General features: G+C 56.3%; 1 protein-coding gene across 2 annotated transcripts in view; it reads right to left on the bottom strand.

Annotated features, from left to right (window-relative positions):
• Positions 1-211: 211 nt before the first annotated feature.
• The window catches only part of PPARD (peroxisome proliferator activated receptor delta), an 82,100-nt gene continuing 65,568 nt past the window's right edge, over positions 212-16,743 (bottom strand). For both annotated transcript variants that reach the window (XM_045772006.2, XM_087858161.1), the window contains 6 exons: positions 14,758-14,988; positions 6,202-6,356; positions 5,326-5,464; positions 3,896-4,098; positions 3,279-3,729; positions 212-2,313 (listed from right to left, as the gene is read on the bottom strand). In XM_045772006.2, the coding sequence (XP_045627962.1) occupies positions 2,066-2,313; positions 3,279-3,729; positions 3,896-4,098; positions 5,326-5,464; positions 6,202-6,356; positions 14,758-14,887 (1,326 nt within the window). In that variant the 5' untranslated portion in view covers positions 14,888-14,988 and the 3' untranslated portion in view covers positions 212-2,065. The remainder of the gene's footprint in view (positions 2,314-3,278; positions 3,730-3,895; positions 4,099-5,325; positions 5,465-6,201; positions 6,357-14,757; positions 14,989-16,743) is intronic.

The raw sequence follows: 16,743 nt of genomic DNA, 5'->3' as shown, positions 1-16,743 counted from the left end.
GGGACCTCAGTCCTCCGCCCTTGCTGACTGACGAGTGGTGAGCTAAGCAGGTGATATGGAAAGATGGATCAGCTCTCCTGGCCTGCACCCCAAAGTCTCCTTTACCCAGCCCAGTTTCCCCCTTCGCGCACTGGATAGGGAGGAGGGGGAGGAGTCCGATCAGCCCCCCGCCCCCCAAAACCTGTAAAAAACAGTCAGCTTGCATCAACTCTTAAATATTTAATTCCCATTTATTTAAAGTTCTGTCAGTCTGTGTACACTATTTATATTAAAAACACAGGAAGCTGGGGCTCCTAGCAAAAATATACATTTCAATTTTGGAGATTGTGTTCAGACACTGAGAAGAGCTGTATCCTCAGCACCAGGCCTGGGTGGGGGTGCGGGGGGGTGTGGGGTCAGGCACAGCATCTCTCCCTTCACAGCGCTGGCTCAAAGGGAGCACCCCAACCCCAATCCTTGGTCAGCTGAGGGTGGGGGTAGGACAGGGAAGAATCTTGTCAGTAGAGAATGATCCTGGGCATGGAAGGCAGGGACAGAAGGACAGGACTCCAACCTCAGGTCTCCCCAACCTTTCTCAGAGAGCCTCACCAGTCTCTCACCCTTCCAGGCCAGTTTCCTTCCCGGAGAAGCAGGCTGGGCGGGCTCTCTGACTTTCTGCTCAGACACAGCATCCATGCCGGGCTTCAGTCCCTCCTCTGAGCCGAGTACTTCACCTGGGAGGAGGCGAAGAGTAGACGCAAGGGCCAGGGGAGCAGGACTGGGCCTAGCAAGGTCCTCGGTCACCAGAGGCTGTGTAGGGGGAGTTCCCGGTGACTGGCTGGGCTGAATACAGGGGAAGGGGAGTGCAGCAGAGCTGTTGGGACAAATGGATGTCGAACTGAGCGGGATCAGTTTATCCCTGGCACCTCCCCCATGAACAGGGGCTGGGCTGGTTCAGCAGGGCACCCCTGCCCAGCAAGGGGTCTGGGAACGAGGGCGCAGCTCTGCCCGGCCATCTGCCTCGGGGGAGGGAGGGTGAGGGGTGTGGAACCAAGTAAAGTGATTCAGTGCTTGTGTGTGCTGGAGTGTTGAGGGGGTGGGGTGGGGGGGTGGGTAAGCTTCATCTGGGCTCCTGGTTGAGGCCGAGGCCAGGAACTCCTGAGAAACAGGAGTCGTGGTTGGTGGCTGCTGAGGAGTGGTGGGAGAGGGGCTATCGATGACCGCAAGGCCTGGGCTCAGAATTAAGTACACTGCTTGCTGCCTTTTCTGCCCACCTCCGCCTCCCTTGAGGCTTGCTCCTCTTCAGTGGGGGCCCCCACCTGGAAAGAAACCCACCTCCTTCTAGGCTGGGGGTGTCCCCTGGCGGCCAGCGCAGGGGACCATCAATGACACTGGCCTGGAAGACTGGTGAAAAGAAGAGAGGGCGTTGGCATCAGTGGGGCTGGTGCGTGCTGCTGGAGAGGGGTTGGCTGGGTAGGGGAGGGTGGTGACAGTCTAGGGGAGGCACCCTGGCCCTCAGGGCAGGGCCCCGGTGACATGGGGGCCATTGCTGCAGTCAGCCCTGGCCCTGCGTGGCTTCCCCAGGAAGCCGGGCCCAGAGAGCTTAGTGTTTCTTTGGCTGGCCCAAGTCCTTTGCTGTGAAGACAGGAGAAGTGAGGCGCCTACCCTTGCAGGTGACTGTTGGTGCAGAGCGCAGGCCCATTCGCCCCTGCTGCTGGGGGACAGGGGACAGGGCGGACGAAAGCAGAGGACCTGTTCCATGCTGCTGGTGAAGTAACACAAACTGTCTCACGGAAAGAGAAAGGGGGACAGACACGGGGATGGGGGGAGAGAGAAAGGGAAGGCGAGGGAGGAAGGAAGAGGGAAACCTACAGAGACCGGGCGAGAGCGCGCGAAGAAATCAGAGGAGAGAGGATCTGAGGAAGAGGCAGAGGAAGAGGGGGCGGGAGGGAGCGCAGGGAGCAGGAGGCCGTGTGTCTGAGCGCAGGAGTGTGATTCCACCGCCCCGGGGCTGCTCTCCGGGAAAGTCCCGGGGGTGGCATCTGTCCCAGCTCGGTCCGCCGGCCCGGAGGCCGCGTCGCCCCCCTCAGTACATGTCCTTGTAGATCTCCTGGAGCAGGGGGTGCAGCGAGGTCTCCGTCTCGGTCTTCTTGATGCGCTGCATCATCTGCGCGTGCTCCGTGACCAGCTGCCGCAGGTCGGCCATCTTCTGCAGCAGCTTGGGGAAGAGGTACTGGGCGTACGGGTGGTTGGCCTGCAGGTGGAACTCGAGGGCGCGCAGGATGGTGTCCTGGATGGCCTCCACCTGGGGCACGTTTATGAGGCCTGGCCGGTCTGTGGGGACACAGGGCAGAGGCGTGGGAGGGAGCAGGCAGGCATGGGGGTCTCAGGGGCAGAGGAGCTCCCCTACCTCTACCCCGGGTGGGTGACTCGGCCCCGGGGACCGCAGACCTGCTGCTGTGACAGACCCAAGCCCTGTCCTGTCAGCGACTGCTCCACTGGCTACTCTAGTCCCTTCACCCCAGGTCCTGGCCCATCTCCTTCGCTTTCGTGTTTTTTTCTTCCGAAAAAGGCAGTGTGACCTCATGGTGAAGACACTCACTGCCTGGATTCAACTCCTGTCCCTACCGCAGACTAGCGAGGAGGCTGTGGGCGGGCCACTCGGCAGCCTCTCTGACTTCAGTTTCGTCATCTGTAAGACGGGGTGACAGAAGTACCTTCTGCACAGGTTGCCCTGAGGCTCAAATGAGTTATGATCTAGGAAAAGACACCAGAACAGTGCCTGGCACAAAGCAAGCACTAAGGCCCTGTGAGCATCATTATTGTTCTGTTTATTGCACGGGCTCTGAAGAATGCAGGCAAAAATGGAGAATTTCTCCCTCGTCAGAAATCATCCCTATTGGCGCCTGGGTGGCGCAGTCGTTAAGCATCTGCCTTCGGCTCAGGGTGTGATCCCGGCGTTCTGGGATCGAGCCCCACATCAGGCTCCTCCGCTATGAGCCTGCTTCTTCCTCTCCCACTCCCCCTGCTTGTGTTCCCTCTCTCGCTGCTGTCTCTGTCTCTGTCGAATAAATAAATAAAATCTTAAAAAAAAAAAAAAAAAGAAAGAGATCATCCCTATTAACATGTTGGCATATTGCTTTGCAGTCTTTTTTCTGTCTCCTCTCCATCTAGAAGAGGGAGCCAGTCCTCCACGTAGTCAGTGCCTCGCACGTCACACTGCCATCATCACATGGGCACCTCCCCACGCTGTTCGGGCTCGGGCCTGGTGCCCTCGGTGAGGCCCCGCCTTCCCTTACCTCCACAGAGAATGATGGCCGCAATGAAGAGAGCCAAGTCACTGTCATCAAGTTCCAGGGCATTGAACTTGACCGCAAACTCAAACTTGGGCTCGATGATGTCACTGAAGGGCTTCCGGAGGCTCCGCAGGAACTCCCGGGTGACGAAACCAGTACCGTTGGCCACCAGTAAGCCGTCCTTGTTGACGATGGAGGCCAGCATGGCGAAGATGGCCTCGTGCACACCGTACTTGAGAAGGGTCACCTGGTCGTTGAGGAAGAGGTTGCTGAAGCTGGGGATGCTCTTGGCGAACTCGGTGAGCTCCCGCACGGTCTCGACCGTGGTGCACTGGCAGCGGTAGAAGACGTGCACGCTGATCTCCTTGTAGGGGGGCAGTCCGTTCACCAGCTGCTTCCACACCAGGCCCTTCTCTGCTTGCCAAAGTGTCTCGATGTCGTGGATCACAAAGGGCTGAAAACCAGGCCCCGTTAGAGGCCAGGCCTCTGGGGCACCCCCGCCCATGTGCTCCCCATACCCCCGTCCTGTACTAAGTGAGGGGAGGGAGGAGGCCCGGTACTCCCAGAAGTCAGGCAGGCGGCCAGAGCTCAGCGCCACCAGGCCGAGCAGTGACACTCACCGCCGTGTGGCTGGCCTTGCCGGTGAGGATGCCCCGAGCCTTCTTTTTGGTCATGTTGAAGTTTTTCAGGTAGGCGTTGTAGATGTGCTTGGAGAAGGCCTTCAGGTCCGCCACCTGGGGGTTGTGCTGATTCCCCTCGCTTGCTGTCAGCCCTGCCACCAGCTTCCTCTTCTCGGCCTCTGGCATCCGGCCAAAACGGATGGCTGTATTGTGGGGTGGGGGTGAAGGGCAAGTCATCGAGGAGCCCAGGCAGGAGCTAGCACCTCTAACCTCCTTGTCTCACAACAGGTACATGGGCCAGAAATGGAGACACATCTTTTGAGCCCAGGACCCTCAGAAGCTCTATAGCCAGCACATTGGAATGTTGGGGAACCCCTCCAGAATGTAAGCTCCAGGGGGACAGGGATTCTATCTTGTTCACAGTGCTTGGCACACACATGAGGGCCCTAACTCAGGGAGCTGACTGAGCCATTGTGGCTGGAAGGCAGTACAGTATGACAGGCAGAAAGACAGTCTCTGGTGTCAAAGGCCCGGCCCTCAGTTCCAGCTTGGCAGGAATAGGCAGGCTGCTTCACCTTTATTCATAAGAAAGATGGGCTAATACTGAAATCTCACGGGACTGTCAAAACAATTAAATAAGAATATTCACACAGTAAGCACTAAAAAATTAGTCATTAGTCATGGATCAGGATGCAAATCTGGCTTCTCTAAGAGAAAAAGTGAGAAGAACTGAGTTGGCCCTGAGATCTCCTAGGAAACCCACTCAGCCCACCCAAGGAACGGAGCCCCGGCAGATACAGACTGAAGGGAGGGACCAACGCCCAGACCTGCCAGGCCCCACCACCTAGAAAAAGCTTCAGATGGAGGACTCAGGTCCTGCCACCATCTCAAATGCAAGACAGGTAGCTGTGGGTGGGGACATTTAAACAAGAGGCTCTCCCCAGTCCTCTGGGGGCGGGGAAGCATCTGACCCAGAGACGTAAAGGGCATAGGTGGGCTCTGCAAAATCCTCCTGTATGGTCTGAGGACAAGACTCTGTAGGAGGCCTGAGCGCAGGGCAGGCTCTGGCTCCCGGCAGCGGACACGTGTGGTCACGCACTGCCCCCTGCCTACCTTCACTAAGCGAGCAGGGCTGAGGCGATCCCAGGCTCTGGCAGTGGCTTTCTACGCTGTGTCAGGCCACCTGAGACAGGCCTGAGGTTCTGGGAGGGGTGTTTCCAATGCTACTGGAGCTGGGGTCAATTCCCAGTTCCCATCCGGGCCAGTGAGGGTGAGCCTGGGGCACCGAGAGCTGGTGGCCGGCCCAGGCCGGGGACTCACAGCGGGCACGGGGCCGGCCGGGGAGGCTCCAAGGCTCAAGAGCGGACGGACAAGGAGGCTGCACGCCGGCCACCGCCCTGAGGTCTGAGGGCACGGGTCGCCGCGCTCACCGTTGTGCGACATGCCCAGCGCCACGCATTTCTGGAAGCGGCAGTACTGGCACTTGTTGCGGTTCTTCTTCTGGATCTTGCAGGTCCGCTCGCACTTCTCGTACTCCAGCTTCATGCGGATCGTCCGACGGAAGAAGCCCTGAGGGGCAGGGGAGACGGGAGGCAGAGCCACAAATAGCGGACGGTCCGCTCTGCCTGGCGGGGTCTGCGACGTCAGGGGCCCCAGTTCTGTGCGTCAATGTAAAAATTCCCCAAATTTGGAAGTAATGGGTGGAAATTTCCCTTGGAGGGGAGCAGGGGGAGGCTAGTCAACAACTCCAAAGCCTTTGAGATCCGTCTATCCCTATCTCTATATTTTTTAATTCTCTCTCTTATATGCTGCTTTGTGAGTTCGGTAACATAATACCGTATCATGGCTAAGCCGGTGTATTCATGAACGTATCTGGTTCTGAGCATTTTCTAGGCACTGGTGTAGGAAAATAATATGTACAATTTGGTGCGTGTCCAGTTAAGAGGATGAACCCAAAAGCACTCTTGGAGAAAAAAAATGTAAAGTTTCCTTTTTTCCCCTCAAAGAGGCCCATTCGGGCCTTGAGGCGCAGGAAACACTGCCATCAGGGTGATGGCTGAGCCCCAGACCCTCATTCTGTCGGCCGGTGTTCTAGAGCTACGTCCCCAGGGGGCGCCACCCAACAGGGCAGGCCTCCCCGGGGACCAGCAGGGCCCGGGAGGAGGCCTGGAACAGGCCCAAGGGCCTGGCTGCCTCCCAGGTGGGGATTCCGCAGTAGGTACTGTGAGGACCCGGCCTCTCTGGTGGGTCAGCTCTCCACGTAAACACAGCCCCGACTGCCAGCCACCACTCACCGCGGGCCCTACCTTGCACCCCTCACACGCATGAACACCATAGTGGAAGCCCGATGCCTTGTCCCCGCAGACACGGCACTCCATGTTGAGGCTGCCACACGAGGCCCCGTCACAGCCCATCTGCAACTGGTCCAGCAGTGAGGGTGGCGAGGAGCTCCGGGAGAGGTCTGCAGACACATGACATAGGGGTGGCTTCATATTCGGCCAGGATGGGGGCCAGGGGAGGCGACCAGAGCCCACAGGGGCAGAGCAGGTGGTGGGAAGAGCCCATGTTTCTCAATCAGCCCTCACTCAGCTCAGACACTTAAGAGCTACGTGCCTCAAGGAGTCAACCTTTCTTCATCTAGAACATGGGCCTTTTCCCCAGACCTGACATACCTGGTGTTTGGGAAATGGCAGCTATCACTGTCTGGGGAAGTCAGAGCCTTCCTGGGCTGTACTCACCACTGGGGAGGAGAGCGGGGTGTGTGTGTGGGCAGGGGATGACTGTGTCTTGGGAGGAAGGGAGCAAGAGGAAGCAGACAGAATCTCTTCAGACTGAACGTGGGCAGTAGCTCTCCTAGTTTAGGGGCTCCACTGTGTGGGCCCACGTGGGGTCGTAGGAGATGTGTGTCAGGGAGGCTGCACGACTGCAGACTCTGAGAGCTGTCCTCCCCCCACCTCTCCTGTGAAATTCGTTCTTGTGTGGACTCCAGAGATGCCATACAGGGTCTCTCAAGAGGCTCAAAGCCATTCTTACGAAACTTCTTGCTCAAGTAGCAAGAAGGCAGGTAGCAGTCATGTCGACTGGGCAGCAAACTGAACTTCCCCAGGTTTTTTTCTATTAAGTGTACAAGATGTTTGAACCAGGTGTTGTGAGTGTAAGCAAGGAAAGCACCAGACCATGGCAATGACTTTGGGGTGCATGTGCTGTCACATGACTCAGTAAGATTTTCTGGGAGTCTCTCTGGAATCTCTCCCTTGGACATTCAGAAGTGAGCCCTTCCCTGAGCCCGTCTCCCGGCCCAGGGCCGGCTGCATGACCCCACAGGCTGCCTGTCCTGCCTCTGCCACGCTGGCCAGGATCTGCTGTCCGCTGCTCTATCTCCTGACGACCGAGCAACCTCCTCAGGGGCAGGGGCCAAATCCCCAGACCAGAGACTCAGTGGCTCAGAGCGGACGGCACCTTAGGGAGGCCCGAGCCGTGGAGCTGAGCCCAGACTTAACATCTCCCAGGCTGGTGTTGCTCCCTGTCTGTCATCCAGATATAGGTCACTCCACAAAATATCTCGATTTCCCTCCCATGGAGTAACCCACGCTCCCCAGACCACAGTGTACTCCACTCTTCTCACACCTTCCTCAGCTCCCCCTTGGACCCTAGGAGTGACAGCAGCAAAGCCTTCAGCCAGACCCTCTCTGGGCCACAGGGAGAGAAGCACAAGCACCAGGCCGGCCCGCAGCAGAGAGGACTGGACAGCAGGGGTATGAAGTAAAATGACCTGTCCCATCCCAGGGCTGTACCGCCCACCTCAGCCCACAGATGGGGGAGAGTGAGCTCCCTCCGTCTCCTGGGCCCAGTGCTGCAGGGGAGCCTGCAGCCTAGGAGGGCAGAGCCATCTGGCTTTCTCCGTGGCCTCGGCCACCACACAATAGTCCGCGTGGGTCCACTCCGTATTGGGTGCCCTCTATCTGAACGGAAGGGCCACGGGGCAGGAACTCTGCCCCCAGGGTGCTGCTGCTGGACGGGGAGCAGGTGCGGAGCAGTGACTGTGGAGTGAGTGGACCTCAAGCTCCCTGGGCTGGTCCTGCACTCAGCGCCCCTGGCCGCAGGGGCCGGGCAGTATCCGCCACTCCTGGAGGCAACAGAATAGGGGCAGGAGACCTTACGTTACGGGTTATCGGGAGAAAACGAGATCACGTGTGAAAACCCTTTGTAGAGACCTGCGTGGAGGTTTCCAACACTTCCTCTCTGATCTGTGTGGTCTGTGTGCATGTTTGCTTTGTGTCACTTCTTGTAAGCCGTTGTGTGTTTGTGGCTTACACGTCTGCCTCCTCTGCTAGACGTGGGATGTCTCTACTCACGCTGCCTTTGGATCTCAACGCTCACCTCCACCACCGAGTCCTGTCCGCAGCCACCGGCCTGTTGGTGGTGCCCTCCCTGTCCCCCCTCCTGGCCCTGGAGGCTGGGCAGGCGCTGGGCATTGGCACTGCGCGTGGCAATGCCACCCTCTCTTTCCATTCAGCGGACATTTGATGAGCCCCTGCTGCATGCACGGCAGATCCAGACCCTGCCCTCGACTAGCTGAGGTAAGAATAAGGTAAGAAAGCTGGAACACGACCCGGCGAGTGGCAACACCGGCCGAGGGGCAGGCAGATGGTGCAGGACTTGGAAGGAGCCACCACTCAAGCACGAGGCTGTCGGGGAAGGTGACTGCTCCCCTCTCTGGGCTCAAAGATGAGATCTTTGGGAGACTTCCTAGTCCGCTTCCAGATGCTCGGGAAGAGCAGGCATGAGGGTTAAGAAGGTGACTGAGTTCAAACTGGTGTCTTGGGCTCCACACCCAGCTCTGCTCTCTGGGCCTCAGTCTCCTCTTCCGTAAACAGGAGATGACAGGAGTATCTACCTGAGAGTCACGGTGAAAAGTAACAGAGTTACTACGGAGAAGAGCCCTCGAACCTGGAAGTGCCCGTGAACGTCAGCGTGAGTCAGGGTGGTGCTTCTCAGAAAGCTGCAATTCTGCACTCCCCAAGCTCTGTACCCCACACAGCCAGGGACCGTGACCTGTCCTCCTCTGGCTGGTTGTACCTCCTCCCCCGCAGCTTCACGGAAATCCAAGGGGGGGGTGTCTCTGCTTATGAGGTCCGGAGAGCCCCCAGAACCAGACCAAGCCTCCTTTCACTCTCCCTGGCCTGCCGCTGGCCCGTGGCTCAGGAGCGTTAGGATCCCTGGGAACCCTGGGAGAAGCCGCGATGCTCGAGCCCCACCGGCCCCCGAGGCAGCCTGAGCTCAGGATCCTGAGGAGACACCCGGGCGAGTGTCTTAGACGGAAGTGCTGCAAATGGGACTGTGGAGAAACAGGCCCAGGGCGGTGTCAGGACGCTGGACCATGGCTGTCCTGCCCCTCGGTCACGAGCAGATACAGGCTGCAGAACCCGCAAGCAGGCGGCGACGCTTGGTGGTGGCCGGCTAGTGGGACAAGGGCACCCCCTACCCGCCTGGAATAAGAGAACAAGATACCTGCCATGCAAGGCGGAGAGGGGCAGGGGAGACGAGGCGCTAGGGTGGGCAGAAGTGTATGTGTCCTCCCGGGGTAGGTTTTGCGCTGGAGTGCACGGGCAGTGGGGGTACTGAAGTGGTGGGGGCTTGGGAGTGGGTTTTCTTTTTCTTTTTAAGATTTTACCTATTTAACAGAGAGAGAGAGCATGTGCGCAGCAGAGGGAGAGGGAGAAGCAGGCTCTCCGCTGAGCAGGGAGCCTGACTTGGGACTTGATCTCAGGACCCTGGGATCCTGACCGAAGCCGAAGGCAGATGCTTAACCGACTGAGACACCCAGGTGCCCTGGAAGTGGGTGTTCTTTTTATTTATTTTTATTTTTTTTTAAATAATAATTTTTTAGTATGTTATGTTAGTCACCATACAGTACATCCTTAGGAAGTGGGTGTTCTAAAGATAAAGGTTCTGTTTCTTCCTGGCTGACCACCTGGCTTAAGGATTTATCCTTGTATCTTACCCAAAAGTGATGATGGCAGAATGCTGCCCATTCTAGGAACCAGGTTCTGAAGGCCCCACCGCCTCGCCCATGACCTCCTGGTGGGAGACTGGGGGTCTGAGAGGCTGTCCCCCTTACCAGGAGTCCGTGCCTTGGTGCCCCTCAGGTATGCTGGGTGGGGACACGGGTCATGCCAGTCTGAGGGCCGTCTGCCTGCACAGTGGCTCTCCCCAGCCAGCCCAGCACCATCTTTCCCCGGTTCCTCCTCAGTTCTCAGGAAATGTCCTTGCTCACCTGATGGCCATCATCTGGGCCCTGAGCCCTGCCTCTCATCTTCCACTCCAGCCACACCCTGCCTGACCCTCCCAAGCATCTCCGAAGGGCCCACCTCTACCTCTATCCCAGGAAGGGAGGGGGGAAAGAACCAACATTTTCAGGCCCCGACCAAGAACTCGTTAGTATTATTCTGTATCACCTTGGAAGATAGTAACTGACACCATTTAAAGATGAGGAAACTGAAGCTGGGTGAGGTTAAGGGACCTGTCCAAGGTCACCTGTCTAATACCTGGTGGGACTGGAACTTGAACCTAAACCTGACTTCCCGGTAAAGACTGCATGTCTATACTAATAGTCTCTTTTTTGTGTATGCCTACTGTGCACCAGGCGCTCTGCTGGATACTTTATACCATTAATCCCATGTGAACCTTAAAATAACCCTTCAAGCAGGTCTTCGGACCCTTTTATAGGTGAGGTTGACTAACATGCTGACAGTGGCATTAGCCAGATCGTTAATTTTATGCGTCACCTTGGCCCGGCCATGGTACCCATGGTGACCAGTTTTTGGTCAAACACCAGTCTAGATGTTGCCGTGAAGATATTTTTTAGATGTGATTAACATTAAAATCATTACTCTCCATCATGTGAGGAGGCCTCAGCCAATCAGTTGAAGGCCTTGTGAAAAAAGACTGAGGCCTCCCTGAGGAAGAAGGAATTCTGCCTCCAGATGGTCTTCAAACTCGAGCTGCAGCATTAACTGCCTTGGGCCTCCAGTCTGCTGGGGCCTGTCCTGCAGAATTCAACCTGCCAGCCCTCACAGTTGTGTGAGCCGATTCCTTACACGAGTACACACACACACACATCCTATTGGTTCTGTTTCTCTAGAGAACCCTGACTAATACAGTAACAGAGTTAAGAATTATAACCTAGAACCACCCAAACCCTGGGGCTGAGCTCTTACTAGTCATTACTGCTAATCAATAATTCATGATCATGATAACTGATGAGACATGTCACTGCCGAGGATGACACCATGCCATTATTCAAATGTTCAGACTCAGCGTAAACACTAACCCCAGCGCCCGGAGAGTGAACTATCAGTTGCACCATCTTGGATGACAAGGTCAGCAAATAGACACTATTGACCTTATTCACATCATTTATGTATGGATGACAGTTCTCTTGCATATCTAGTCTCCACGGCTGGAGGTATGCTGTTGTCATAGCTGTCAGAGTGGCCAGGAGGGTCAACACTATTTACTTGGCTGGCAGAGTCCCACAGGCAAATAGCTTCTGAAGTCAGGGCCCATTCTGTGGGACTCTGGAGCCCGGTTACTAAGCAGCCTCCTTACTTCCGTCGTCCTGTTCTCTTGCACTGTGGGCTTCTCAGGGCTGGTGTGCAGCCTTGTCCTCAACGGAATGGCCAGCCCCTGCCTGGACACCCACCGAGGGTTGCTGAGAGAGGAGGTGCCAAGGCCAGGAGGAAGGACACTCGATCTTCCTCAGCCGCAGCCCTGCACTAAGACCCCTGACCTCTTCCCAGGGTGTGGATGGGATGCCCACCCCTGAAGCAGGAGGGGACAGCCGCCCCCACCCCTACCCAGCTGGGCGACCTTGGCAATGTGAGTTTCCTCATTGCTGAATGCTACTGGTGGGGCCTGTCCTGCCTGCCTCTGTCAGGAGTTGAGCTCGGTACAAAGATGCAGAACCTCTGAGGGGTCAGAAGGGAAGCGAACTGTGGGATCTTCCTGCTGGTTCAAGGCTCGAGGCTGTGCCCCATCCTCCTGAACTCCTGAGGGGACTCCAGAGGCCAAAGTCCTAGACTCACGGGGCAGGGTAGAGAACGTCACCCGGCCAGCCCTTGAGGTGGGCAGACTTTAAACGCAGAGACTGAGACTGGAGAAGGGAAGGCACCAACGAAAGCCATAGCTGATAGTTACCGACTTGAGATTCTTGCCCTGGTTTGTGTGATTCCCAACACAGGATGAGGCTCTGTCGCCAGGGCCCCTCACCTGCTGGCCTTTTTGGGGAAACAAAATTACTTTACCTTTTCAAAGAAAAGCGATGTGTTTGCTTCTTAAACAATGAGAGTACCACAGGCCTGAGAATAAACACAATGGCGTGCACCACCAGATGATGCGTCCTCCCCGCCACGATCCTGCTCCTCTGAGTTAATGGCGCAGTGCTCTGCGTGTACACTCTTCTAATGCCTTCCATGATACTTCAAGATTTTTAAGCAATGGGATCCCCCATTTGGCAGGAGCTCTTTTTCCTGTCAGTGGATTCAAATCTACCCTATCCTTGTTAATGACTCCACAGCATTCCACAGTGTGGCTTTACCACAGTTTACATAACCGATTCCACAGATGGGCGTTTGCCAGTTTTTTGCTTCTCTGAGCAGTGCTGCAGTAAATAAGCGTGGAAATCCCTGTGCTCTCTGAGCGTTTACATGGGATACATTCCTAGGAGGGGAACTGCAGGGTCAAAGGAATGGAAGAAGTGTTCCCGTGCATAGCAAGCTGCCCTTCCACCCTTGGTGGCTGGAGGGCCACGGCCACAACAGCTCCCTCTGCTAATCTGATGGGTTAAATGACATCTCATCTTGCAGATTTTGTCTTTGATTGGTGAGTAGACTGAAAAACATTCTGTTTTCCGTCCATCTGTATTTGTTTGACTGTGAACGGCCTGTTTCTATTTTTCTGTTGCTTGTCTTATAGAATTTGCAGGAACTTTTTCTATACGATGGCTTTAACACATAATGATTATGTTAAACAACCCCCCTCCTGTTTCAATTATTGAACAGGGAAGTCTTTCTACCTCTACTTCATCGATTTATTGGTAAATGGAATCCACTGAAAATCACATCACACATAGCACTGCAAGGGTGGCTGAACACATTTTTTCCTACACATCTCCCGTGTGCCCTAAAGCCCACTGATGAAGTTCCCCAAGATGCCATCACCATGTCTACCTCGCCCTGCCTGTGCACCCAGGCCCTGCGCTCTGGTCTGCCATTAATAGGAGTATCATGTGGGTATACAGTCCCCATAAGGGTGTGTCGGAAACTCCAGGACAGGTCATTACTCTGCAGGTAACTTCCGTGTGGCTGGCCACAGATGTGGGGATAGGGTGGGCCAGGCCAGGTGGTGAGGCCACAAATCCCACGGCCTTCTCTCTCCTTTTCACTCCTCCTCAGTGACAGACCTTGCTCATTCTTAGCCCCCTGGTGCCTTCCCTCTGCTGCCTAGCCCTCCTGGCCCATCTCAATTTCAGAAGAGTCCGTGTTATTAGCACTGAGTGACTGATCACCTCTGGTTAGCCATTCCTCTTCTGAGAAAGGCTGGGTCTCTAAATGCATCCCAGTCACCAGCCAACACAGGTTACCCTGGGGGTTGGGAGATACTTTCTCTTGAGTCCTGAAATCACACCGAGCCCACTTCGGTCATTCCTGGGTATGTGGGTGGGATCAGAGGGATGGGGTGATGGCCTTTCCCTTACCCCACCCACCACGTGCCCCAAAGAGGGAGAAGCTCTGCAAAATCCAGGAACTTGTTCTGCAGGTTCAAAGTAGTGTAGCTCGAGGATCTGGGCCTTTCTTAACTATAGGCCAGGCAGGAACCTGCCCTCCTCAGCAGCCCTGCTCTACCTGAACCTGACACAGGGCTCCAGACAACATCCTGTGGGGTGGGCCTGCTCCTCTGCCCTCAGTCACCCCTGTGGCTGGGATCTGCTTCAGCTGAAACCAGCGGCAAGATCTGGATGTCCCCCGCCAGAAGTGCATCCTCTCGTGGCCCCAAGTTCCTTCTGACGGTTGGGAGCAACACTCAGCTGAACGTGCCAGCACGTGGTGGAGGGAGAAGAAGAGAAACTGGGGCGGCGGGGGGTGGGGGGAGATGAGCCGGGGACAGGGCAGGGGCAGCATCAGCAGCAGGGGAAACCAGGGCCCAAGGAGTGGATTCTGGGAGCCCCTGAAGGTGGACATAACATGATAACGATGAAGAAGATGGGGAGAGAATAGCACAGGGTCCCAGAGAAGAATGTCTACACCGCTACTAACAGTGGATAAACAAAAGGGGAACCGACAAGTGAGATAAGAGAAGCTAAAAACTGGCTGGCTGCACAAAAGTAACCTTAATCACAGTCATTCAGACTAGCCGCTTAGCATTTATGCCTAATTATAGCGCCGCTCAATGATGTGTGTCATTAGCGGCAGGTCAGTGGGGCTGGGTGTTGTGACTGATGGTTACAATCATAGACAGGTACAGTTGATCTTTCCAGTGTGCTGTTAATGCAGATTGGCTCCGGATCCCTTGGGCGGCAGCAGTGGGAATCATACGGATGACGACGCACGTTTCAAATGCTAACTCATTTAATTCTCACAAAAGCCCTTGTCCACATCCCCTCCAAGCCCCATCGGTTTCACAGAAAGAGGAAGTGCAACTGGCCTGAGGTCCTGCAGCTGACGAGCAACAGAACAGGGGTGGGGACCCCGGCTGTCTGGCTCTGCCCCTCTGTGCCCCGTGATGCTGTTTGCAGAGGGCAGGGTCCCTGCTCGGCCTGCTCTGTGTCCTCTGCCCTGTGTCCCCCGCCTCCCCCTCCTCACCTGTATAGCTGCTGGAAGGAAGCGAGCGCTCTGGTCCTCCATTGAGTTCTGGGGCTCCTTCTGCCTCTGCCACTTCCTTTTTCTCCTCCTCTTCCCGGACCTCAGGGGCTTCCCCCGGTGGCTGCTCCATGGCTGATTTCCCCTCGGCGCCACGCCTGCAGGCCCGGTCATAGCTCTGGCATCATCTGGGTCTGAACGCAGATGGACCTCTACAGGGCAGATGCCATCAGCCTGGGCCAAGGGGCAGACAAGAAGAGGATGAGAGCATGAGAGAGCAGGACACGCGAGAAGGCTAGCACCAGGGCAGGGTGTGGGGGGGCTGTAGCATGGAGGGGGCTGCCCCGCTCTTGTTCCTTTATGGAAGGCACGCCTCCTCCCTGTAGCGCTAGCCCATGGGCTCCGCTCCTTGCACCCCGAGTCACTTTCCCTCCTGCCCTTTGTCCGCTTGGTTCCAGAGGCCGGTTTGTGGGGTTCGGAGCAGTCTCCACAAAGCAGACAGGGTGACACACCCCTGCACCACCTTTCCCTGCCTCCTCGGCCCCATCCTGCTCTTTGTGCCAGATCAGAATGACTTCAGGGGCTTTTTCCAACCCTGCCGCCCTCCTGGAGATCCGGATATACATCGTACCTCCTAACCCCCCCCCCCCCCCCCAGCACTCGGGCTCTCCTACGCTGCAAATCTTGAAGGAAGCAGCTCCTATCTGTCCTATGTTTGGGCGTGGGGAGAAAAAAAAGACCCGAGCCGCTGCTGCGCTAGGCTCACAGTTGGCCAGATCTGCAACTAGACCCTCAGCACAGTCATCAGGTAAGGGGAGATGCGCTCTGTCCAGGAATCCTTCCGGGGTGGGGTTACTGGGTGGAGGAGGCAGTTCCAACCCTCGGCGAGTGACATATTGCCCACAGATGCCACCGTCAGTGGTGGTAAGACCATGAGGTGTTGTGGGGGAGTCGCCCTGGCAGGGAACGGTACAGAGACGCCTTGAAGAGTGGGATGGATTTTGACCGGAGATGGCAGGGAACTTGTCTTGGGGATACAGCATGAGCAAAGACTCAGCGGCAGCATAGCGGGGAGCGGTGAGGATCCCAGTGGGTAGGGAGTGAGCGCTGTGGGAGTGAGGATTTGGAGGGATGGCCAGGAAGGTGGGCTGTACCCAGGCACGCATGTGCAGCTGACTCTATCCCAAGGCGGTGCAGGCTGTGGGAGGATCGAGAGCAGAAAAGAGCTGCTCTAGAGAAATCCAAGCATCTGTGGGCCTTCTGGATGTGCCACGGGCAGCTCGAACTCAACCTATCCAAGCAGAACCCACCATCTGCCCCCAAACCCGCCCCTCCTCTGGCAATCCCTACTTCAGTGACCCGCATGCCCATCTACCACTTATCAAAGCCAGAAGGCAGGGGTCAACAGAGACTTCCCTCTCCCACGCTGCTCTACACTCGCAAACTTGGCTGGACACTGCAGCCACTGGGGAGTTATTCAAAATATGGATGTCTGGGCCTGTCCCCAGAGATTCTCAGCTGGTGGTCTGGGGAGCTGCTTTTAATCCTCCTGGTGACTGTCATGCGCAGCCAAGCTTGGGAACCACTGCTCCACAGCAAAGCCATTCCAGCGGACAGTAAATCTTCCCAGCGGGCTTTCGTTTCCCCTTGTTTGGACTGACAACATCCTCTTCAAGTGTGTCAACAAAAGGCAGTTTGGAAATTCAGCCCTAGAGTCTAAGAGCTGGAGAGTTGGGAATCTGGGGCTGTGAGGAGTATCCCTGTTGATTTGACAGCCACAGGAAGGGATTCAGCTCACCAAAGGAGAAAGCAACGTGTCAAGGGAGGTCAGGGGCACAGACAACAGAGCGGTGGCCAGAGGCAGGACAGACGTGGGACAAGCAGACAACTCAGAGTCATGGGAAGGGCTGTTACACGCGGCGGGGGCTCAATCGTCTCAAGTGTTGCAGAGCTGAAGGGTGACAAAGTGACACATGACCCCTGGATTCA

Source organism: Ursus americanus, chromosome 32, assembly GCF_024610735.1.
Source record: "Ursus americanus isolate L20-20 chromosome 32, mUrsAme1.1.p, whole genome shotgun sequence".
Taxonomy (NCBI): Eukaryota; Metazoa; Chordata; class Mammalia; order Carnivora; family Ursidae; genus Ursus; species Ursus americanus.
The sequence above is the reverse complement of the archived record's forward strand: the minus strand, read 5'-3'. Positions and strand labels throughout refer to the sequence as shown.